We start from the raw sequence: 27,519 nt of genomic DNA, 5'->3' as shown, positions 1-27,519 counted from the left end.
CCTGAGGTACGTTGCTCCAAGGGGAACATCATTGCATCATAACATGAAGACATTGGCTAGAAGTCACTGAAACAAAGGGGACTAAAGGCTATGGTCTTATCTTTTTACCTAAGATACGACTACCAGAAAAATATGACTATATTTTATTTAAATAACAATGTGTAAGAACTAAGAGTAAAAAATGGTATATTGATAGAGCAAATATTTAGAGGAAATACAATAGCGAATGAAGACAAGGAAGTAGTTTTTTTTATTTGTCATCATTTACAAATACATCTTAATATAGCAATAAATAAATAAATGCGTTTTTTGAACGTTCTATGTATTAAAGAATTCACAAAAATATTAAGAAACACAAATGTCTTCATCTTTGTTGCATAGTGTTTCTGTGGCTCAGTGGTAGAGCATTGCGTTTGCTTGAGATGGATTTTGAGTTGCGCGAAAAAGGGTTGAAAAAGGGCGAATAATGGGAGATGGAAATGCATTTTGCAAATAAATTCCTCCAAGCTCATCAACAAAGTCATGTGACTTTGTGGGATGGGAAGGCAAAACCTGACTAACCAGCAGACCAATCTCATTCCACAGCATCTGAAATATTGTTATGGTCATTCGGAAATGCACAAGTGAAGTCTGTCATCAAAGTATTTCTGTATAACTGCCTCCCAGAAATGTCTTACACGACTGCGTTCCTAAACATCCACCATCCAACATCCAAAGCATCCACCTCCGAAAGCAATGACCACGTTTATTGTGTTTCCTCTGCTCGCTCTGAGGCGCGAGTAATTTATTATATATGAAAATTATTATATTCTCCTACTTTTGTTAGTGAATTATAGTGCCAGTTAACCAGGAAGTGACGATTTTGTTCTCTTTGACTTGTTGGATGGAAACGATGCTTGTTCGCAAATGTTTTATGCTACATTCCAGTTTTGCACGTAAGTTAAATTAGCAATTTCGGATGGAAACCCAGCTATTAATTAAATAGCAAATAAACTCTGATTGAATACACATACACACACACACACATCCTTTCTTGGCTCCTGCTTTAGGAAAAGACTTGACATTTAGGCAGACTGTGTGAAACACTGAATTGATATCACACTGTATAGAAATCTTATGTTAGATGACTTAAGAAGCACACACACACACACACACACCTGGCTGTGTGATGTTGAGTCCTGGCAGGTGGATGGGAGTGAAGGTGAAATCGGCTCCCGGTAGAGGCTGATCATCTTTACTCATACCATTCTCATAGAGCTCTCCTTCCACTCGCTTCAGATGCCACGGCAACCCCAGCAGATGAACGACTGCAGAATGATAGAATGACAGATAAATTGAATAATAGATAATAATAATAATAATAATAGATACAACAGAATAGATAGATAGACAGACAGAACGATCATCAGAATGATAAAAAGAACAATAGAATGATATATAGAATGATAGATAGATTAATGATACCTGACACAGATAAAATTGCATGTTACGGTGTAACGAAAATGATTTTAGAATATTGTGTCACACATTATTCAGTATATTACGTGTTACATACAATACTGTTTTTTCTTCATTTATGTGAACAAGTATATGCACACACATACATTTAAGGTCTTCTCTTATCCCCTCATCTCTTGAATGTGTGTGGAACGCTGCAGAGGATTCTGGGAGTGGAATATAAATCGCTCAGGTGGCATTTTATGATCTCCCAGCAGTGAAAGGCCTTTGGCACATGGTAATGACCTCATCCTAATTACAGCCAATAAAAAGGACAAACTCTCATTCCGCTCACCTCAGGGCCCCCGATACCAGCTCTCTCATCATGCAGTTTCCCTCTCTCTCTTCCTCTCGTGTGCATGTGTGTGTGTGTGGGGGCTTTCAGTCGATCAGGGAAATGAGGTGAGAAGATATACTGAAGACAAGTTCTGGAACGGCGAGTGAAAATCAGGTTATTCTCCCAGCTAGCTTCTCCCTCTCATTCCCTCCCGTTCCTCAGGCGTATAGGAAGCGCGTGTGTGCACGTCGGGCTCAGCCGTGAGGAGGCGTCTTTACGAGCCATAAAGAGGGATTGGTGTCTCAGCGGGGAGCTGGATCTACATGATCCTCTCCTTTATCTCCCCCTATTCGCCCTCATCTCTCTCTCTCTCTCTCTCTCTCTCACACACACACACACACAGAGTAGCTGCCATTGGCTAAATGACTGATCACCCCAAGCACTGCAGATCAGCTTTAACACAAAAACGAACAAGGTCCAGAGTTCAGTACAAGAATGGACATAAGTTGTTACTCGATGGTCCCATTCACGTCTGAAATTAACATGTTTTGGAGCTGTCAGAGCTGACAGATTCTGGCACGGCTAAACTAATACAGATGTTGCATAACAAATAATCACTTTGATGGTCTGGGATATACATTTTCTGTGTAGTTCTTTTCCATCCATACAATATTTTAACACTTTGTAACTTTAATGTGACACTGATATCACAACTTGTTCTTTTTATTCTGCTCTCAAAATGTGAAAAAGACAACAGATATTGCACTCTTGCGATCTGCTCAGCCAATTTAATGAACAATATTCCATGAATTATTTCTCTGAACTACACTCAGAATCACTTGTTTCTCTCTTCAGATCCTCACTCATGCATCTCTCCTGGTTGCAGGGGTGCTTAAAAACTTTGTTTCTTTCCTTTTCTTTACTTGGGATCTCTGTCTAACATCCTTTACTGTGGACATGTTTCTGAAGTATAACAGTGCATATACATACATCACCAGTGAATTCTGTCATCTTTTCATTTCCACCACTCAAATTATGTTCTGGGACTGATAGCAGTCAATGTGTTGTAACTGACACAAAATAAAAGTAAGAAGAAGAAGAAAAAAAAACAAATACAATAATAATAATAATAATAATAATAATAATAATAATAATAATAGTTTAAATGTTAAAAAGGATGCAAAATATAAAAATCATCAAATGCTTTACAATTATTTCAGTATGTTTAGATAATCATTTTATAAGGGATTTTCATATTTTAGGAGTAAAAGTCTGGGTATTTGACAAGTGTAAAACAATAAAATGTGGTAACAATAAAAAGTTTTTAAGTATAGTTTTTTAAATTGTATAAAGTTCAAGAACAATATGTACAGTATGTGTTTGAGGGATTTTCATATTTTAAGAATTAAGTTCTTAACTAAGGGTAAACCAATTAAACATGGTAAAAGTTAAAGACAATTTTATGTGACAAAAAAACAAAACAAAGAAAAATGTGTTACAGGGGAATAAAAAAAATACAATAATAAGTGGCCAAACATCCCCTGTTAAAAAGTTCATAAAAATGTATTATTTATCCAGTTCATTATAGTTTACTTGTCAGTTTGGAAAAAAAAAGAGAGATATATATACATACACACACACACACACTGTATATGGACAGACCAGAGCTTCACACAGGACAAAAAAAGGAGGTGGGTGAGACTGATTGAAAAGACGGATCGATGACATCACAAAGCTTTCTATAGGTGTGTGCGCATTAGCGAGAGCTGTCCTGTGTGCATGTGTGTGCACGGGATCACAAAGCTCTTTAAAGGTGCACGTCTGGAAGGTCTCATAAATTCCACGGAGGCCACATTTCTTTCCCCTACAGGACTCAGAGCCTTGGACAGCAAACATTGATCCCTTAAAACCTCTAACCTCTCTGCTAGTTCTCTCTTTACAACCACTAATGAAGAGAAAAATCTCTCTCTCCCTTTCTCTCTCTGCCATTTTTCTCTCTGACCCTTCTCCCCCACTTTTCGCATTCTCTCTTTTGACAAGATGGACTACTGGAAATAGAAAGCAAGAAGGAGGACATTCATCAAACCTTTGTTAAATCAACAGATTTTAACATGATTTGTTGAGCGTCGGACAGGAAACATACAACATTGACTACAGCATCTGTTGCTCACGTGTGCGTGTGCATGAGAAAAAGAGAAAGAGAGATATATAAAGAGAAAGACAAAGAGACATATTTCACAGGGAAGGACTGAGAGCTGTTCACTGGACAAAAGTCCCACATACATCAAAGCTGGCTTTAACCTTGATGCTGAATAGCAGATTGCCCTGAGAATGAGAAATAGTTAAGCTCTGAGTTTACTGTCACTCCACAGCTTGTTAATATCCTCGGCTAGGAAGCTGGGCTAAAAGAAATGGATTCGTTAATTGTGTGCCCTGGCTATCGGTCAATGAGAACAATGAGCTTTTGTGAGCTGGCCACTGTGGCGGTGAGTCAATGTTGAAAAAAGTCAAAAGCTACACATCCGGGCAAAAACCCGATCGCCCTCAGGACATCTACAGAGAATGGTCTGGAAGATATTGAATTAGGGGATGTAACGGGCAGGAGGTGGACGTTTTCACATCCGGCTGCTGTTCTGAGATGATGGAAATGTTATTTAGATGAGTAATGCTGTAGACGGGCAGTTTAGGTTAAATTAATAGAGCAGTTATGAGGCTGGGCGGACAGCCTCTGAGGGAGGGGCTTACAGCCAATGACAGGTGGGGAGAGTTTGTGTGAATTGATCGTCGCTTGTTGAGAAGATGTAAAAATGCTTTGCATGAACAGTCTGCGGGGTCGTATTTCCAGAGGACGCCACCATAGCCTGACCTCGACAATTTGCCCAACTAAGATAACTCATTGACTTTAAAATGAAGAGGCAAGACAAATGTTTTAAGAATATGATAAGGCCTTTCTCCTCCAGACAGGAAGATAAACACTCCCTTTTACTAAGGAGAGAACATAGCCGGGTGTGTGTTCACGGTGTGTGTGTGTGTGTGTTCACTGCTGTGTGTGTGTGTACTTTGGATGGGTTAAATGCAGAGCATGAATTCTGAGTATGGGTCACCGTACTTGGCTGTATGTCACATCACTTACACTTTCACTTTCCTTAAAGAAAAGAAAAAAAAAACCTTCCTATCTTTAAGGACTGAGATGATTGCCAGTATAAATCTATAATTTTCAACATATTTAGGGAAAACTTGGAGGTGACAATGCAAAAAAAGAATGAATTTGATGACACAGAATACTGTTAGTCAAATTTTCCCTGCTGTCAGACAATCAGATTTTCACCCTCTTCCTTTTCCCATGTAAGACAGTTTCACTAAATCACTGAAACGTTTAACATAATAAAATAAAAATAAAATGTAAAATGGCTAAATAAATATTTTTAAATGAATCATAATTCATCAAAACTTTAAATATCATGTTGGCATGATTTAACATCTGCTGTCATTGTATTCTGGCTTAAAATTGTTCAAAATATGTAAATATTACAAGAAATATGCATTGGGGGAGAAAAGTACTTCTTATCTTAAACAACTGACTCATCTCTTTTGAAACTACTTGGCTTCATCATTTATTTATTCCTTCTCTTTCTTGCTTGTACTTATTTGAACAATGTCTAAAACTTGAAATTACAAGCACTTCCTGTGTCTGTTTGGCTCTTTAAGAAGAATTGCTTTATGTATTCCCCAATTGTAAATTGCTGTGGATAAAAGAGTCTGCAAAATGACAATGTACAGTAAATTTAAACCTAACAAGATATTCTTTATAAAAGTTAAGAATCATCCACGCCCATTTTACGGAGGACAAAAACTGTTTCCTGGGAAAGTAGCCTATAATGCCAGCTATTCTGACAAATAACGCAGCCTGTAAGTACGTTTTCAAAGTTAAATAATTTGCCACTGATGATTCAAACATGAGTTTTGAGCAGCGTAGAGTAGTACTTGTTTCTCCAATCACAAATAAAAGCATGGTTTTATGGTTACACAGCATGATATGCAATGCGTAAAAAAACAGCATGAGTCATTATAATCAGTAGTTATGTCCCCACTGGATAAAACAAATGCCTCATTTATGGGTTTCATTGTTTTTGTCTCAAAATTAACTAAAACTATAATTTATGTCACAATATATTTCTTAATTTCAATCGATACAATATAAATCCGATATCGATATGAACACTAAAATATGAAAAAGTCTTGTAAAAACTGCCAAGAACGCCCACAACAGATGTCTGTGCATACAAACTCGTCCTTCGGATGAGACGTTAAACTGAGGTCCTGACTCTCTGTGGTCATTAAAAATCCCAGGATGTCTTTTGAAAAGAATAGAGGTGTGACCTCTGCATCCTGGCTCAATTCGCCCTTTGGCCTCTGACCATCATGGCCTCCTAACAGTCCCCATATCTGCTGATTGGCTTCATCACTCTGTCTCCTCTCCACCAGTAAGCTGGTGTGTGGTGGGCGTTCTGGCGCAATATGGCTGCCGTCGCATCATCCAGGTGGATGCTGCACACTGGTGGTGGATGAGGAGGTACCCCCTGACTATGTAAGCGCTTTGAGTGCCTAGAAAAGCGCTATATACATGTAATGAATTATTATTATTATTATTATTATTATTAGCTGAAACTCAAAGCCTGAATTCACAAAACATCTACATACCAAACATGTCCCCAACACAATCAATAATACAAATTTAAATAAAACTGGCAAGCAAATGCAATTTTATTTATTATTTATGCAGTGCATGGTGGGAACCTTGCACCTTCTCCATTGTAGAGCTATTCTAGAGTTTCAGTTCTAGGAGGGGCTCAGACCCCAACCTGATAATGAGCTGATCTGGCTCAGAGGAAAACACCTGGTTTAAGTGTGAGAAGTCACAAGTTAGAATCTTTTTTGACTGACAACTGATGAAAAAAAAAGAAAGAAAAGAAAACTACATCTGTGAGTCAATTTATAGTATGAATATCAATAACTGTGGAGCATGTTATTTTGTGATTTCAATGGAACGGAGAGCATTTAGTAATTAAATATGTTTTGTGAGGACTACTTGTGGCCCAACATCACCCTATGTCTCTTAGGATAGACAAAACAACACTTCGGTTTAACACTTCAAATATAACTTCAACTTTAGCTTTTTTTTTAACAACTGATAAAAGGGGATGACTGAGACTGAAATAACCTCAGAAGTCTATTTCTGTTTTCAGTAAATGTGGAAAGCATTCACGTCTGATTTACAAAGGTGTTGACAGATAATATAAAGTCACTGTTGATTTGAAGATGCTGAGATAAATACACACACTTAATTTATATATACTTCATTTCTCCATTCAAATGCTCTCCGTTTCAGTGAAATCACAAAATAGAATACACTACATTTAGATACAATGGTAAAAAAAAAAAAAAAAGGTTAATTATTACAAACAAACCAAAAAAAGTTAATTATTGGTCTTTTTTTTCAACACTACTTGTCAATGCCTGTCACATCAACATTGATGTCTTTGCACAGCCCCAGATGATATTCTCCAAATTACAATAGCATCAATACATTGTTGATGATTTTAGGCCTGTGAAAGCTTTGTATTGAATTATCTGAGCCAGAAACACGAACATATACAGACCTAGGGTGAGAAGCAAAGCAGGAGGGATCCTAAACTAATGGTTTCTTCAGCAGGACTGTTTGTGCACCCAGAGCACTGTACATCACCCTGGTTCAAAGGAGCCTAAATGACAAGTGACTGCTGCTGATAAAAGCTGACTACGAACTGACGAATGCAAATGAAGTGGAATTAATCTGCGAATGCATACACCCATTCGTTTTCACATGCAACGTGCAGAAACTGGCAGATAAAAGGAAAAAATATGCGAAATGGTGATGAAATGCTTGTCAAAAGGTGCATCAAAAGATGATGTGTGATTATTTTGATAATAAAACACCTTCTATTCCAGCTTGATGTACAGATTCCATACATTTTTTCATTTAGTTATGCAGACTCTACACTCTCAAGTAAAACTTACACTTCTAATTAAAAATTGCAACTGAAATCTCTTGCCAAATCCTTGCCAAAGCTCACTCAACTGGACTACTCTAATGCTCTTTCAGCCACAGTCAAACCTCTGCTAATGATTCAGAATGTGGCAGAGCATCTGGTTTTCAATGAACCCCAGAGATAACATGTTATGTCTCTCTTTGTCTCACTCCACTAGCTGTCAGTTACTGCCTGCATCAAGTGCAAGGCACTCACCGAATCTGCACCCTCCTACCTCCACTCACTTCTGTAAATCAATGTTCCCTCCAGAAATCTGAGGTCGATGAGAGAGAGTCATACCACTACCAGTATAGAGAGGTGCAGAATGACTCTCTCGTACCATCACATTCAATGTACTTTGATGGTGGAATAATCTTTTTCATCTGACTCCATCAGAAGAGCTGAATCCCTCTCTACCTTAAAACAACAACAACAACAACAAATAGACAACTCACAACTGTTAATGAAAAGCCTTCTCCATTCTCTACCCTCTCACTTACCCTCTCACTTGTTCTTTTCTGAGCAATTTTCAAATCTCAACTCTCAACTGTTTCTCCTAGACAGCTATTAGATAGAATGGAAAGCAAAAGGACAGAGATTTTTCTTCGGAGAGAAAGTAAAAAGTACCCTAGTAATCTCATATGTCTCTTCTCTAGAGATCTCAAACAACATCTCACTTGGCCTCCAGACTCACCAAGTTCCCAAAGTCTGCAATGGAAAGTTAGAGATTTCAATATGAAATCAAACATTTTCATCTACAGTCATTTTTCCAGATTAAATGTTCTAAGCTATGCAATTCAATAATCTTTATTTTTATTCATTATTTTGTTATAGCTGTACACCCTTCAGGTATATAAACAATTGTCTCATTTCAGACAGGAACCACTTTGGCAAGTTTACTTGAGTTTATTGAACACAATTTATCTTTGGCGGTATGGTTCCTTATGGGGGTTCTTGCTCCAAGAATAATTGAACATACAAAAGCTTTAACATTAACCCCCTGGAACCATGAGTTTAGAAATACATAACAATTAAGACTTTTAATAAAGTCTTTAAAGCAAACAGTGATAATCATGTAGATGTGGCAGTGGTATGTCTATCCTGTAGCCTGGTTATGAAGATGGGTGTCTCTCCGCAGTGAGGTTTAAACAGCTAAGATTTTGGAAGCCTTAGTGATCTGACACAAAGAAGACGACAGCCAGAAGGTGCGCAGTAATGTGCTCATGCTTATAATGGGGAGGGAGGGAGGGTTGCGAGCCGTTGAGCATACTTACCTAGCAGTAGTGCCATGTATATATATGTCCAGTGTCTAATAGGAGAATGGTAGTGATTGGAGAAATTTGACAGCTGACCGCATCAGCTGTTCACAGCCTTGCCTCCGTGGCCTGACTGAACTAACACTGTGCTCGATTTGTGTCTGTTTTTATTGTCTCCCAAGGAAAAATTGGAGAAGCTTCAACAAAACAAATTGTATTCTTAAAAGCAGAGTAAAATTTGCAGTTTCATGCAAACATCTACATGATAGATGAAAAGCATAAAAAGGGGTAAAGTAAAAAGATGGCATACATCTATATTACAACTCACTGATGATGTTAGTAGGATGATAATTATTTTCAGGTTATGGCTGATAAACAGTGAATGACTGACAGTTAAATTCTACAGTCATTTGTTTAAATATATTTATAAAATAATAAAATTAAGATACTACCATCAATCACGCTCCAAGTAAATATTGAGATCACAGTACTATAACACACTGTGTGAAAAAGGATTTTCTTTTTGAGATTCCCTAAAGATTAAATTTAACAATGATATTACAGTATTAGTGTTTTTTAAAGGTGAACTTTAGATGACTTAGATTGCTTATCTAAATGTAAAAAAAAACAAAAACAATATACAATATACAATATAGTATTGCAATATTGTGCATCCTTATTAAGTACCCAATGCAGGGGAAAAATACTGCATATGAAGCAGGGATAAAGCTTTGTTCTCATGCAGACTAACAAATTAATAAATTCATCCAATCACTCTAAATGAGCTTCAACCAAAGGACCTTAAAACAGCTTCACCTCTCAACCTGTTTAATTGTCTTAAGTACAGACTTCAGAAGCTGCAGTTTATCTGGATAGCTCTCTGCGAGCACTGGCTTTTTCACTCACAAAGACAATCACATATACAAATGCAAGGGTATATGGGTTCTCTAAACAAGTTACAAAACCCCTACTGCTTAGCCTAAGGGTGTGTCTTCGTCTTCTGGAAACAAACATGCAAACACACACACAGATTCACAAAAAGCAACCTTTTGATTTATTTTCAGTTATAATGGAATGGAAGAAAGCCACTGCTGAGTGGGGGGTTGTGGGTTCTAGAGAGTTTTTTTTCATTGATCTAGTGTTTTGATCATAAAAGACACATTATGATCTATAAACATGCATTTCAACTGCTTTTGAAGCTATGAAGCCCTTTTCACAAATTCAAATTAGTAAAATTGCAAAAGTCTATGCATGTGCGTGCGTGAAAACTACAGTAGGAATGTTACTAATTAATAAAATTACTTGTATATATCTATATTTGCTGTGAAAATTCCACAGAGGATGATTAAATTATATTACATTATTATGAAAGATGAAAGACATTGAAAATGAACTGAATAATTCAATTGAGACTGACGGCTCTAGTAAAAACGTGTATATGTATATGCATATGTGTGCACAAATAGATCACATAATGTGGTTGCTGTACTAAACATGTCAGGTATAAGGAAATATTAGGAACAGGATGCGTGTATAAAGTGAAAATGAATAATATAGCAGATGCTGCTAGATTCAGCAGAGAGAAAATTACTCCCACACTCAAACTCATATGTCAACTGCTTCCTGCTGCATGGCCTTTTTATGCTTTTAATGTTGTGCGTGTCCTGCCCCGCCTTCTCCTATAATGCCACGCAAATTATCTTTTATATTTTGAAATAAAATATCAATGTACTAAGATCAAAAAATAAAGAAACTTCTAGAGCTCAAAACTTCCTCAAAAACCTCCTTCAAAAATACCAGATATTGAAATTCAGTGGTAAAAGTGGCTCATCCTGAAATCCTTAAATGTGATAGCAGAAACATTAACATATAACCACCCACCTTTATTCAGCAATACCTATTAGTGCATATATAATATGACAAACGAAAAACATTTCATTTTGTCATGTCACAGTGTAATGTAGGCTTTGCTAAAAGGCTGCTTAAAATGGTTCCTTATAAGTAAAACTAAATTATGACACACACACACAAAAAAAAAATCACTAATATTGTCAATTTCAATATTAACTTTAATTTCGGACTGATTTTGAAGCCCCTTTACCACAATACATCAGGATAATTAAAACTCGGGTGATGTGGCAGTACATTTTACCTTCTCTGTTGACATTCTTAGTTTGGATAGATGAAGGTTCTTCTGGCTGAAACCATCTTACTGAGTTCCCTGGATACTATTAGCTATCTGGGTCATTGCACTCATACAAAAACACCTCCCATTTATCCCTCCAAAGTGAGTAATGCACACCCACAGACAGCTACCTTTGACACACACCAAAAAACTCACACATAATAAAATGTTTTGTGCACCACACTGTTATTATGGGGCAATGCATCATGATGTTCGGAAAATAAGTATAATGTCTAAAAGTCTAAAAGCCTCACACACTGATTCACTCAATGCCTTTGATACATTTTCATCAACAATTATTGATTGCCTCTCTCTCTCTGTCCCTGCAGGGTCCTTGACTCAATTAGTGCATAACAAAAACACACACACACACACATTCACACCCTACTTAATGTCTTCATAGTGTGGTGCAAGTCTAGAAGCTTATGTGTGCTTGTTAAAGTAAAGATTGTGGTGAGGCCAGACGATACAGCCTCATTAAACTCATTCAATTAAACATACACACAGACAAATTAAAAGCCTTCTCTTAGGATAAACACTCTATTAAAACATCGTACCTTAATCTAAACAGTGAACTTGATACTGTCCCTCATTCTTTCTCTAATGATAATTATTTAATCATACCTTACAAGAATTCACACCAACAGAATACAGCTGAAAGTTTGCATGGTTTGACTCCATTAAACTTCCTTTAAAGTCCATCATCCATAAAATAACACATATCTCACTTCCCATTTAATTTTTTAAATATATATTTTCTAATGCTTTTAGTTATACAACAAAGTGTATTAGTCTCCGCTCCAACATTTTTACAATTTATAACATGTTTAAAGGAGTATTCCAGAAGATTTAGTGGAGAATTACACTGCCCTGATGCTAACCTTAACCCAACCCTAGCATTAACCTAAAAGACAATGGGACACTTCAGACAGGTTTATTTATGATACGCCTACTGACCAATTAAATTAGACTTCAGCATGGGCACATCACGTTTTCAGTTACCATGTTTTATGGATCTTTTTCTTCTCATCAGTGATGCTTTCACTCGACAGGACAAAAGTTTTTGTTCAGCATGTGAAGATAATGCAGATTCATTCGTTCTTTATGTTCCTCTTTATCTTTAATCCCTTTATCCCTTAGCTTCCCTTCATTTACCCAGAAAATGAACTGAGAACACATTTAGATTGTTAGATAAGAATGAAAGTCAAGAGACAAAGCAGACGAATCGCATCTGTTTAGACAGAGTGCCACTAACGATGGGGTGAAAGATGACCATACGATCATTAACGGCACATCTCCAGAGCACAAGTGTGCACACACTCACACACATCCAGCAAACGGGTTCTCTGGCATAATTAATGAAATAGTTCACCCAAATATTAAAAATGTGTTATCATGAAGGTAAAGTTGTCATGACAGAAAAATAAATAATAATTTAAAGCTGTGAATAACATATGACTCATTTACTATTATAATAATAATAAGAAAAATATTTATGATAAAATTAAATAAATTAACATCATTTGCAGAATGTAGGCAAACCAACATTTACTTGTATGTTCAATATTCAACTGTTAATAATAATAATAATAATAATATACTATTTAAATTTTGTTTTTAAGAAATTGATACTTTTTTCAACAAGAATGCATTAAACTAATAAGAAGGCACAGTAAAGCAGTTATAATGCAACAAAATATTTCTAAATTCAAATAAATGTTTTGTCTAATTTATCAAGAAATCCTAAAAAGAAATATCATGGTTTTCACAAAAAACATTAGACAGTACAACTGTTTTCATCATTGATGATAATAATAATAATTCCATTTGTGCTTTGTTATTGTATATTAAAAAACAAAGAAACAAAAAATATGAGTTGTTCTGTTGAAAGCTATAATTCCAAATGGAACAGATATACACAATGCACGACAGAAGTTAACATCACAAATGTCAGATTCACAAGAAATCATTATAAAGTGTTTGGGAATCGCAGATGTCCTCGTTTCATTAGCGAGAAACACACTCCCAGACACGATCACTGTTTAAGAGGCTTCCGTGTGAACTTCTGACCAGAGACTTTATTAACTGCAGCCTTTCAAGCGTTAATGGATGAAACCTTTTACCCTAATGTTTTTCTGTAAAACACACATCATGTTTTACTGAGATTTTCAAGAGAAATGCCTGTGAGCGGGTGAAAGCCAGACAAAATGAAGTCAGTACACTAAAGGTGCAAAAGCACCTCTCTCTCTTTCACACACGCATACGGTGACTTGGCTAAACAAAACTTTAACACCATTAACCTCTGAATGGCCTTGTGGGATATTTACTCTTTCATTTCTCATTCTCCCTAATCCCTCGTTCATAAATATTCATCTCTCTAATAGAGTTTTTCACAGTGTGAGTTCTGCTAATTCTATATGACCCCGACCAGCATGACAGCAGCCATGGACAGAGAGAGGGAGAGAAAGAGAGAGAGACACTGAGGCGGAGAGATATGACACTCACCGATGATGTACGTCAGCAGAAGAGCGAGAGTCAGCGTAATTGCGCTGGCGCTCAAAGCCGTACATTTCCAGTTACAGCAGCGGTAGGGTTTGCTGAATGAGAAGAGCGGTCTGGAGAGGGTGGTTCTGGGTAGAGGCCTTGGAGGCGGCGAATACACCGTGCTGGACGTCAGAGGGTAATTCTGATTGGCCGCATTGAAGATGGCAGATGAACCTGAACTATGCTTGAACAAGAAGTGCCTGTAAAGAAAAGAAATCAATGTGTTATGTGCTATTTGATCCGTCAATCAATTTCTTTATGAATATCTAAAATTACACCTGGAAGACGGAGTCAAAGAGAGATAGAGAGAGCAAGATGGTGAGAAAAGAAGAGAGAGGTGCAATCGGAGTGTCTGATCACTCTGACTTGCTTCGTTTACTAATTGGAGTCATTTGCACTCACGTGCATTTAATTACAGATATTTAGCACAAGAGATTAATGAGCCATTATTAGATAACATCCTTTAGATTAATTATGATATTAATTACACAGAGGAGTCCATTCTTAGAGTAATTAAAGGGTGCCTGCTTAAAAACAATTTACTCAGAGGTGTTGTCATGCACTAAGTAATTTTACAATGGAAGGGCAGTTACTAAATAAAAACAGAATTAATAATAATAGTAAAAAAACAACAACTTTTTAATGTTAAGATTTAAGATTGAAATATACCTAAATGCATATGGGCAATATTTTAGGTGTACTTCTTAGTCTCTTAAATAATATGTGATCATAAAAACTGCACACATAAGAATTTCATAAGAATTATACAAAAAAGTAGCTTGAAGAAGTTTTAGATGCAGGACTGCTGCCACTGCTTCATGTCATGTTAGTTCCCCGAGTTCTTAAAGCCCTTGTAGTTATTTTTTCATTTTAAGATCAAAAGTTCTCTTTTTTATTCCGACATGCAGCTAGACCGGTTCGTCTGTGAGGCACACGGGCGCAGAAACATGGCCGTTTAGTCGTGTCATCACGATGACAGACAGATTGACAGATAGCCATGGGGAAATTGGTTACAGCTTTTAGGTTAAAAGCCCAAAGGCAACAGAAGACATCTTCAAATTCCCAAGATACACATGATTGTCAACTGATTCAAATTGATCTCTTTGCAACATCAGCTAAAGCTGGACCAGGGTAAATGTGTGCAACTCTTCTAAACACACAAAGGGTCAATCAATAAAAAGGAACAAAATCATTGAAAAACAGATCAGTCTAAACACATTTAACAAGTTCATATGCTGATGAGACTAAAAAAAAAGGCATGATGACATCGATATGGATTGAAGATTACGGTGAAAGACTGAACACACACACACAGACACGCAGACACACACACACACACACACACACACACACACACACACACAAGTCTGTTGTTCTTTAAATTAAACTAATTAGTACACCCAAAACAAAACCGTACCCCCAACACACAGCTTCTGGCATTTTTCTATTTTTACAGAAACATTGTTTAGCCCATTTATGGGGTTGTTTTCCCTGTTGTGTGTTCCCAAAGGTCCCCACAAAATAGGTCGTTTCAGGTTTTACTATATTTCCGGGTACATTTGGGCCCTACAAAGTTAGCAAAACCCTGCTCGCAAACGGAGACTCACAAAAGCACTTTATATAAAAGTACAATTATGGCTGATAGCAGATGAACAGTTTTAATCAAACTGAATACATTATGTGCAGATTGGATAATTAATTAGATCTATTACAATTTATTAGATATATCCTAATGAAAAATATTGTTGTGGCATTGCAAGAAGTGCCATTATATGTCAATATATTGTCTGTATGTTCCCCATATCTATTTGTTTAGCAAAATCCAACCTGTCAGTGCCCAGTCTGTAAAAAAAAGTAAACATTATTTTTATCTAATTAATTTCATGAAATGAATACATTAAATTTACAGTGATAAAATATATTTTCAGCCAAAGCGACTAAATAACCAAAGCAGTCAGCTACAGAATACAAATGTCGAAATGTAAAGAAAAAAACGCAAAGTGCAGATACTGTTTCAGGGTTAAATACATGTCAAGTACTAAAGACGAGTCGATTCCATACACAATACACCCAGAACCACACAAGCAAGTTCTGGTTATTTGTTTATATTGTCTTACAGGGATGCCGTACAAAACCCTGAAAGGAGCGTTTAAATGAGCATGCAATGGTAAAATGAGGCTTGAGACTGAGAGAAAAATTACAGTTTACCTCAGCCATTAAAAAGAGAAAGTTAATTTCACACTTAGACATGCAGAACTAATCCTGTCTTTATTTACTGTAGAATAAATAAGTAACAATTAACACTCAGAAAACAAAGAGAAGAGAGTGAAAGAAAAGAGCAGGTGTGAACGCGGAGGATCACAGTTATAGAGATCAGATTTGCACTGGCTGCTTTTCTCACTGAAACCTCAGAGCCTTGAATTTACATGGCCAGCGTGGGGCTTGTTTTTAAAGCACTTTTAAAAAACTATGAAACATGACATATGCACAGAAAACTGTAAGACTGACAAAAAATCTCAGACTGAAATAACATGGTAGTCTCTCGGTGGCTTATGCACGAAAAGACAAAAAAAATGTTTTACGCCAGCCAGTGATCACCACACATTTCCACTGTCTGCAAGCCTCAACTTGACTTGATAAACATAAATATTTGAATATAAATTTTTTTATATTATATTTGAAAACATTTAATTATTTAATATTTTAATATACTGTATATTATATATTATTAAATATATTTATACAAACATCATCAATATATATGTTTATGTGAAAAATATCAAAGGTCATGCACATCAAAAACAAATTTGAGTACAGTAGTAGGTGTAAGTCATACACAACAATAATTTTTTTCTACATTAGAAATTTAGGTACAATAATTGGACAACTTTTTGGGATGTTTCATTTAAAAATCAACTGGGCACATTTGCATGGGAATGATGCTAAATAATTTGATATCATTCACTATATAGTGTACCGTAATGTATACTATATACAGTACACAGTACATATAGAGTGTGTGGTGACTGAATCAGCCAGTGGTTGGAATAATAATTTGCTGATGGGAGTGATTTATCTCTGTGTGTTAATGTTGGTCTATTGATCCAGATTTACCTGAGAATGTTCATTTGGGAGAGAGCAACATGTCGGCAGGTATAGACATCACCATGACGATGACACGTTCTCGATTCACCGCCAATGTCATCCAGCGCTCGCCAAGAGCCGGATCTCTCAGAAAACCCTTTAACCTGAGGACTTTCCATTCAGTTGGCAGGATTTTTCGAGCCACTCTACAAAATTGGTAAATCTGCTTTTCCTTAACCCCCAAAATCTCAAAGGAAACATCTGAATGGGTGACATCCACTCCGTGCCCCGCTTCAATCCAAAGTGTGTGGCCATGTCAACTCAAAGTGTAAGGTTACATTTCTACACTCCTACTGCTGGCTTCATTCAGACGCTTCATTCTCCTTTCAACAGCATTAAGTGATGTTTGAAAAACAGGACTGGAGCTGCTGGAAAAATACATAAGGGTTAAGTTACCCAGCATTCCTCTAATAGCTGCAAGCATAAACATGTCATTGCTGCCTGCTGCTTGCGGTGAGTTTTGAAAAGGTGCTGCAGTGCTTAGTGTAGTTCAGAGCACTTGAAATCTGTTAATAGTTGTTGTTAGGAGGCAGCTGGATTTGGATAATGGTGGCTTTATTAAATCACAATATGACAAAGAAAACTACATGCTTGACCAACACGGCAAATCTTCATAAAACAATAAACATCTCTCCAGGTACATAACAGCTGTCAGCATCAGAGCGGATATGTGACACAGCTACGCTTGTTTGCTCAACTTCTCAATCAAAATAAGTTTGACCGCTACTGCCAAATTCACCTTGCTGGAAATCTAGAAAAGCCGACATTCACACGCTCATATGTATGCACGCGCACACAGCTTTCATTTTCATCAATATCTTTGGGGTTTGTGTGCATGTAAGACAATCAACCCAGCAAGACAGCTTCATTTCCTCCCTCAAAGCAGACACGTCTATCCTTCATCATTTATTTACTCTCCCATTTCTCTCTTTCAGAAGAGTAGATCAACCCTCAATCTTCATCTTCATCATCATCATCACCATCATCATCATAATATCTCTCCATCTGTCGTTCACAGACAAACACATACTCAACTCATGCACGTTCTCTTTGTCTTGAAGAATTAGTCATTCCTGTGTATATTTTATCATCACGCTTAACTTTAAAAATCAGTTGGGGGTTTCTTTGGAAACTTTCCTAACTTAAGTCTGTTAAGGGCCAAATTTAGATTTCAATGAAGAACTGAGGATAATGGCCTCAAAAAACACTAAATGTAAATTTAGGAAGGTTATGTAGTTTTAAGGGACTTACACGTAAAAAAAAGAAAAAATCATTACCTCAATCGAATCGACCCCACTTCTATAGAAAAACAAATGTACGCGTTTATATTTTCACCTTGTCTCTAGTGGTATGTTGCTGTTCAGTGCCCAGGTATTGTGCGTCTGCCCGTTGTCATCCTGTCCAGCTTTGTTCCCGGAGTCCAGTGGCTGGCATCGAGCGGGAAGCGTGCTCCTCTGCACCAGCTCTGGAAGGGGGGCCGGTGCTGGACGGGCGCAGGTGCAAGCGTGGGGTGGGGGAGGCGGAGGGGGCAGTGGTCGAAAGGTGAACTGAGCCACAGGGCTGGAAGGTAGATCTTGATAGGAAAAGAAATGAAAAAGAGATTTAATTATAATATTTAATGATAGTCTTCGAAGTGTCCATTTCCTGAGAGAGAAATGGATCCTTTTAAAAATCCTTCTCCCGTTTCTTGTACAGACTCTATTTTCTTGTCAAACTCAAAAAACCTTTAGTAACACTTCACTTTGCAGCTATTCTTTATGCATTTTAATGCCCTACAGCTTGTAATCATTTGTATGGCCTCATTTATAATGTATATAAAAGTATAATGCATTATAACACATAATCAGCATCCAATTTGCTGAGTTATTGAATGTGTTATCATGTGCATTGTACTGCATTAAACTCTTTAAATATGAATCCACAAATAGGTACTGAAAATGGCTACGAACAGGGTACAAATTGGCATCTTTTTCCTTTACTTTTTCTTAAATATGCTATATAAACTATTATCTAACAAAAAGACTGACTAAAGATTATCAAAGCTTGAAATGAAATTAGTTTTGTGATTGTGAAACCTGTGATTTTGGCCTGTCCCACCACTCGTCTATCCAACAATAAAAATCATACAATATCAAAGTTTTACCTAATGTGTTAAATTGATAATCAATTAATTGTTTGATCATTCCATAAAATTGTCATACTAAGGAAGTTTTATCATCCTTTCTAAAACACATAAAGACTCAAGTTTGTAAACAAACATTAGCCCACTGGGCACATTTGTTGAGCTCAACAATTGAAGCCTACAACTAAATATGATTAAAATTACTAAAGCAAATACTTTTCTTTTATTCATGGGAAACATAACCTGAGAAATGCGTTATCGAAAGTAGAATTTATTACTAATATTTGCTGAAAGATGCAAGTACTACATTATACACAGTATATACCCCAAGAACTACATTACAACATTATAAGCATATTAAGACAAATATATTACTATATATAAAGAATTCAGACATTAAATATGTAATTATTTATATAGCTTATCTTTATAACAATTATCTTGAAACCGCATAATTCGCATAGGCTTCAAGTGTTGTTACTTAAACTTTTTTCTTTCAGTGGTCTTATTATCTTTGCAAAACAACACATTCTACTTAGATACTTAAGCTTAAAGCTTGAATTACAACAAGCTGAATGGTCCATAAAAGCATCAGAACAAGCGTCCACAAGTGTCTGCATCTGACACCACAGAGAAACTCCATCTGATGTTGCATCACCTGGACACATGCTGCGTTTTCCCATCATTTTATCTTCCCTTTCATTTAAAATGAAGCTTAGGGTCTTATACCTTCTGCTGAACTAACCCTGCTGAAAAAAAAGGATATACTCACACACACACACACGTACAAAAGCGTCTGTTCCTTCCCTTCTAATTCCATTTTGCTCTCAGTGGGTTTATTAACTGTCATTTTGCATTATTGACACACTGTTTGACACACTGTTTTCCTAATGAATGTTGTTCAGGTGATTTGACGCAATGTATTTTGTTTAAAGCGCTATATAAATAAAGGTGACTTGACTTAACTTGACTTTATCTATCTGTTTTAGTGAGCTAGAGATTCTCTCTTTGTTATTTTTTTCCCTTCCCTTTTTGTCCCTTCATTTCATGCCTTTCACCCAATCTCTTCTGAGAACCAAAATTACTTCCTAATCTGAGAAGAACACTTTCTATTTGGAGATTTGGCAAAGATGCACATAAAACACACACATATGTCCACACAAAGCTCTAAATTTCAATCTGAATGAATGGACCCAGACACAAAGAGAGCAGCCAAAATAAATTCAATTAGGAAACTTCACTCTTAAAGCTCAAGGATTACATTACATAAGAGGTCTTTTACTCCCTCCATCACCTCAGAAACTAGATAAAATCCACTCAAATTAACACTCTTTATAAACTATTTTGCACTTTCTAATGCAAAGCCACAGAGCTGATGTGATTGTGGGCAAAAGCCGCAAGAAGCATGGTGGTAGAACTTTGGGAATCCACACACACACACACACACACACACGCACGCACGCACACACACACACAAACCTCCCAAAACTGTGCACTTGATTTAAGATCACCCAGCAAACACCTCTCTCTTCCTGAAATCACTTCTCCATTATCTAATGCACTTAGAACTGTGCACTGTATTTCACTTGGCTGTGGAGTTGAGAGCGAACAGCATTGATTTAGATTGGATTTGTTGATTAAATTAAGTCTCTGATCTATGAGAATGTATGATGTTATAGACAGTGTAAATGCACATTGGTTTGAATGGGAATAGACCTCTGAAGATAATGTAATCAAAGCACCATCCTTCATCGATCCAGCGGCGAATAAAACACAGAGACATTTCCTTCTTATACACCAGCACGCACAAATACACACATCTATCTATGTTCTGTCTACCCATCTGTCTATCTCTGGACATTCTAGACATATAGACATTATTTTTATTACACAAAAGGTTATTTCAATAATTTTATATGCGACAAGAGAATGTAGAAATCATAACAGAGTATGGAAGTTGTGTGGCTATTAATTTAGAAAAAAAATATACAGTTTAAATGAAAATAAGACAAACTTCATAATAAAAAAGAATGCTGGTTAGATATTCCATGGAACAACAACAATGCAGCTTCAGTTATAACCAGTTTATCATCCCATTGGCTATTAAACAAGAAAAATCAAAGGGTTTGTGCACATAGTCTGAAACAGCTTTTGAAAAGGCCTACAGCATTTTTGTATGAATAATAATACACATACTGTGATCATCTGTAGTCCTGAGATTAAAAAAGGAGTAATACTTTAAAAGTAGATCAGAACCAAATGGAATTAAGACAGAATATGAAAATTAACCCCTATGGCTGATTATTTATCCATTATGCATTTCAGACTATCGTTAGTCAAGATTAAGTAAACCCATACCCCCTCCAAAATAATTCACTTAAACTGCTCACTTTTATGCATGAAAGCATACAGCTGGCACAGCTATCATTACATCCACACAGAGCTAGCGTATGATAGTCCATCCGACACATACTACTGAAAGAAACACATCCGATTTCTATGAAAAGAGCTTTTAACATCAACTACAGATCTTTTTTTTAATGCATAAAAAAAAAAATATATATATATATATATATTTTGTCATTAGGAATGCTGTATATATATATATATATATATATATATATATATATATATATATATATATATATATATATATATATATATATATATATATATATATACAGCATTCCTAATGACAAAATAAAAGACTGCCCAATCATACACACATACATAATGAACGTCACAATAATGAGACAACACTATGATCAGTCTTGCCGAGGTGCAGAGCTAATGTGAAGTTTTGTGTGTTGTGTGTGTGTGTGTGTGTCGCTAGGTTGGTGTCAGTGTCACAATTGTTTCTTCAACCCTGTCTTTTTGAGATGCAGTGTCACGAACAGAGCAACGGTAAAACTGCTGCTAACATAAAAACAGACATAAACAGAGAAAACCCAGCGTTCACGTTGGACTAACACACATAAGCACTAATACATAAAATCAAACAGACACGCACTCATGAACGCACACAGCAAAGGACCATTAACCTGGCTGTCTCCATGGCAACAGAGCTTGGCCCTCATAATCCAGTGCAGAAACCTTTGACTGAAAGTGGCAAACATACACACACTTATTTAAACGTGTGTATGACACTGATTGCACTGAAGACACCTGAATACAGAGCTATATAATTCATCCTCGCCCTATAAGCGCTCTGCACCTTTCTCTAGAACTATCTAATCCTTCCTCTCTAGCTCTTATTATGCAATGCTCTCTCCGAACCGATACAAAAACCAAGAGAGGATCAAGTTATCAAAAAATAATGCGAGGTAATGTGTGTGTGCATGAGAGAGACGGTGGAAACCTTATAGCCATAAAACTGTTATTAAATATCCCTCTTACTACAAAATGACTTTAAGAAAATCAATCTGTTTCACTTATGGAAATTCACAGTTCCATCTCGACCCCACAGCCGTCTCCTCAGATACATGACACCCTCCACCACCCTCACATCCTCAAATCTTCATCTGTCAGAGAGGACACCTTATTATGACACATGTTCGATAGATCCGAGGCAAATTCTGACAAACATCCCTCGTTTCACTTTACACGCCACAAGACGGATTGTGTGCTTGAAATTATACCCCCATTTAAAACTTGAATCGATGGCTTAATCCCAAGACTCTGCCATATATTTTTTAATAATCTGTTACTAGACTTTCAACATATAAATTCTGCATTTTTTTTCATCATAACTTATCATAACAACAGGCTTCTAAAATCAGAGTTTCAAATAAATAAATATATATATATATTTGTAAACTATAAAACTACAATGCAAAAATCTCGCAGATAGCATACAATAACTATTCGTGGGGTCAAGATTTTGACATTCAATTCAAATTTGTATACCGCTTTTCACAATGTTTATGTTTCTACATTATATTTAGCAATAGCTTATCACTAGTGATTATCTCAAGTTGATGTACATATGGCAGAAATGTATGGTAAAAATCAAGCAGTAACTTAATGAAGTGAAAGTCGTATAGTAGCCCATACTCAGAATTGGTGCTCTGCATTTAACCCATCCAAGTGCACACACACAGCAGTGAGAAGTGAACACACACCACTGCTACAGTGTACGATAAATAAAGTTATTGTCAAAAAAAGTGGCGGCTAGTGATCGCATAAACAAGTCGTCAGGAATTTGAATCTTATTCTGTTATGGCTCTACGTCACAAAGTAACACGTTTGCATAATGTCTGCCTGCATTCTACTGCATTGTGTGACTAACAGAAAATTTTGTAAGTGACTGAATAGAGAAATGCAACCAGCCCTGCTGTTTATTTAAGAGTTTATTTAAAATTTTAATGACACTGAAGTAAATTAACAGATTTTTATCATTAGTTACTAGTATTTCAAAAGTCAAAAAACAGAATTGTAAAAAAAAAAAAAAAACAAGTAGATGATTTATTTTCTTTATTACTTTATTTCATGAAGTGTAACATTCAATTCTCTCTCTCTTCCTCTCAGTCAGGCTCAACAGGGACACATTTCAAGGGCGCACCGCTGGCTTTAACTGAGCTTTTATCTTTGTTTACCCTTACCAGCTGGTCTTGTTCACACATCATAAAACACACACATACAAACACATACCACACCCTGCAAATATAGCACCTTGTGGGGAAATTTTTGTAATTAAATGTAAACGTACTTGCAATGATTGTTTTCTATTTAATTATTTTCGGATTGATTGACACCACTGATCTGCGCACACCACAAAAAAATCTAAATTTCACACTTGAGGCTCTGGCATATTAACAACTCGTGGAAAACTGCTAAACAAAGAAACATCTGCTGTGAATCCCAGTGCAGGGTGTCTGCGATGGGTTTCGGCACCACATCTGCTGCTGCTGTGAATCATTCTCTGATCCCTCTGTGATAGTCTTTGACTCTACCTTTACCGCCGTGACTTCTGCCGTGAAACCTTATAGATGCTCTCCCACTGCCACCATGGTACCTCGGAGATAAGGTCTACCTTGGTTTTATACGTGCTGATATATCAACTACCCACATGCCTGCTGGATCATTCTCACTCAGCTGCTCTTCTTTTATGCTTAAGTCACATCTGTTTTTATGCAGTCTAACAACCGGCCGCTGGAGCAGGAGGCCCCTGGAGGGACCTTTGCCGTCCAAACTCTCCCACAATAAAACTTTACAACTGGACATCCCTCCTATTTTATCTACATCAGCCCTGTGCTTTATTTTCACACCTTGTATCTGTCTATCCATCCATTTTTTCCTTCCCTTACTGTTGCAGTTGTTTGTCCTTGTTTGTCCAAAAAACATTTCTGCTCCAATTATAGGCAGATCCCTCACTGAAAAACGATCCTGAGCTCAAGAGAGTAAATGAACTAAAAAAAAAAGAATGAAAGAGGGAAAATATGTATGTGTGTGTTTGTGTGTGCACGCATGTCTATAAATTTCTGGATAGATTCATTGCTCTGTTTTATAGTGCTCTATTCATTGAGCTTATCAGATACGACACAGTCTATTTACAACAGACTTTATCACACGCGCGCACACACATGCGCACACACAGCACATACAGTAAATCTTCTGCCAGTTATTCGCTTCCCTGCCATATGTAGAACTCTAAATGTCTCTGGAAAAGAAATCTTGATGGTCCAAGAGCTTGTTATACCCGCCACCCTATGTCTTCCTTCTCCAACCCTTCCTCTATCATTAAATTCAGCATTCTTTAACGCCATTTCTCTCATCTATGTATATGTGCACGTGTGTGGTATACACCAGTCCAGCCTTCAATTCACAAGCTAATCCATTAATTAGTTGCATGACTAACTCACCCACCTCGGGAGGCATCAATCAAACACAAACACACATGCACATGTGGACAGACACAAACACCCACAGGGATGAAAAATGAGAGATGAAAAATGTATGTGGGAACACACAGATCAATTCGCAAGCTATTTACAAATCTGCTTGAAAGAAAGTGTGTGTTTGTGTGTGTGTGTGTGTGTGTGTGTGTGTGTGTGTGTTTCAGTCATATTAAGTATTCCAAACAAACCATTTCAACCTCCTCCACACACCCCAACCCCAAGAGTCTCCCATAATGCTTCAGGGCAGGTGACGCCCCCCCAATCTGAAGGACAGAATGTTGAGTATGTGTGTGTGTGTGTGTGTGTGTGTGTGTGTGAGAGAGAGAGAGTGAGAGAGGATGGACAAAGGGGAATAATGGATGGGGTGATTAATTCCTCTCTCTCTCTTGTGACATCTTTTGAGAAAGCCTAACAGATGTGAACATAGATAGCAAAGATGCCCTCACTTGTTGCGCATGGTAGCCCGATTCATAACATATGCACAGTTACCCCGCTGACCTACATCTTGTTACTGAGGTAACATATTTTTCTGGGTTACCTTAGCTCATCCCAGACATTGTTTATTTCATGGTGCTTATAAAACAGCTCCTTGTTGGCGACTCGCAAACGTGACCTCAAAAAAATCTCAGTGTGAGTGATTAAGTTGCAAGTGTATTCACTAGGAAACAAAGCCAACGGTGGTTACCGACTCTGAGCTGTCAGTTGTGCGACATACATATGCATCAGGTGCAGTGTCAAAACACCTTATCACAATGACATCCTACAGCAGGGTGACCTGGAGGAGTTCTGGGAGAAATCTGTGCTTGTGTGTGTGTGGCGTAATGGCAGATAAAGTGACACACTTTAATGACAGGACATTTAATGAGGTGACAGGAAAATGACATGCATTATAAAGACCCCGCTCTAATAGAGATGGGACGGGCGCTGACATACACTCACCCACGCTTGCATGCGAATGTGCATGGAGGAGTTTTTCTGAACCTCGGGAGAGAATTACACAATCATGGTTTGTCAAATAACCTTTGTACTCACTTTTTTTTTTTACTAAAATTGACAGATGATATAGTTTGAGTGAAAGCGCTGGTCTGGTTATTTTGTGTGATTTCCCCTTTGACAATAATGACCTTTAATGGTTTAAAAGGAACACATCAAGTAAAGTGGCAAAAAATGTACTTTTAAAGAAAAAGGAAATAACAGGAAATCGCTTTGTAATTACTCTGGAAAGCACATCTGCATCTTCGGTGACTGACTAAAATGATTTTGATGGAAACCAGTGTGTGTAAAGATTTCTTTCTTTTGGGTGAGTTACTGTATAAAAGCAAGAAGTGAATAATTTGTGTGTTTATGTCTTAGTCTGTCTGGCATATTTAAAACATTACGATGCAAATAAGTTCATAAGCTATGAGGATGAGTCACTTGAGCTTGTTGAACGCCGGCAAAGATTCTAAGCTCATGTTGTTGAAAAAATAAAAATAAAAAAAGGAATATTTTTAGTAAATCCAACCACCATCCTTCAAATCAGCTCTTTAAAACCCAAGCTACACCGTTCCCTTTCACATTACCTTCAAAGCACCTCTCCGACAACACTGCCAAAACACACACACACACACAGTGAAATTATGACAGTCCTTAATGATTAACCAACAGGAGAGAGAGAGTGGCAAAGGTAAAGAAGTCATGTCAGAGAGCGTTAAAACTTATTAATTGCTGTGGAGTTTGAGCTAAATAATGCACTTGGCCTTTCACAGTCACTTAATTTATGATGTGAAGTGCAACCCCCTTCCTGCCATATTTCAGTCTTTACACACACACACACAGACACACACACACACACACCAATGTACATTTAAAAAGAACCCTAAATAATGGATAATAAATTATGATTTATTATTGCACACACTCATAATCTACACAAATAAACTCGCTCGGTGTAATGCAGTTTTATTTACTAATTAAATTGTGATCTTGTTAATATTATTACAACAATAAATGTAATAAGTTAATAAAAATGTATGATGTGAAGTGCAACTGTCAGAAAAAAACAATTAAGGAATAAAATATGAAAACTGTCTCACTAACATGTCCATTATCAATGAAAAAACATAGATAGATAGATAGATAGATAATGTATGAAAATATGATGTGTGTGTATATAAACAGAAACATACACATGTATGAATACTATAAACATTCATCTAAACACTGCTGACATAAAAAAACTAAAAAACTAAATAAACAACCAAATTACACACATACATACAATAAATACCTGACACACTGTGTGAGGTCTTTTCTTTTCTCTCTCTAACATAACACATCGGCCAAATACTTACCCCTGACATTAATTAATCAAACCATCAATCAATTAACACAATAGGATTAACAAGCCTCAGGAAAGGATTTACACATGAATATATAATGACTCTCTCTCTTGTGCTGTCTTTCTGTTGCATGCTGGGAGTGGTTGTGTTCAAGTCTGGCATGTGTGGGAGAGCGGTATACTGGGCTTTCTGAGTCTCCTTTCCTATT

The 27,519-nt window shown here is 36.8% G+C and overlaps 1 protein-coding gene across 4 annotated transcripts in view; it reads right to left on the bottom strand.

Annotated features, from left to right (window-relative positions):
* The window catches only part of LOC128012115 (teneurin-1), a 134,663-nt gene that overhangs the window by 55,485 nt on the left and 51,659 nt on the right, over nucleotides 1-27,519 (bottom strand). For all 4 annotated transcript variants that reach the window (XM_052595124.1, XM_052595140.1, XM_052595115.1 and 1 more), the window contains exons 4-6: nucleotides 18,307-18,544; nucleotides 13,789-14,027; nucleotides 1,158-1,307 (exon numbers count right to left, since the gene is read on the bottom strand). In XM_052595124.1, the coding sequence (XP_052451084.1) occupies nucleotides 1,158-1,307; nucleotides 13,789-14,027; nucleotides 18,307-18,544 (627 nt within the window). The remainder of the gene's footprint in view (nucleotides 1-1,157; nucleotides 1,308-13,788; nucleotides 14,028-18,306; nucleotides 18,545-27,519) is intronic.

Source organism: Carassius gibelio, chromosome A5 (genome assembly GCF_023724105.1).
Source record: "Carassius gibelio isolate Cgi1373 ecotype wild population from Czech Republic chromosome A5, carGib1.2-hapl.c, whole genome shotgun sequence".
NCBI lineage: Eukaryota > Metazoa > Chordata > Actinopteri > Cypriniformes > Cyprinidae > Carassius > Carassius gibelio.
Note: the sequence above shows the minus strand (reverse complement) of the source record. Positions and strands in the feature narration are given on the sequence as shown.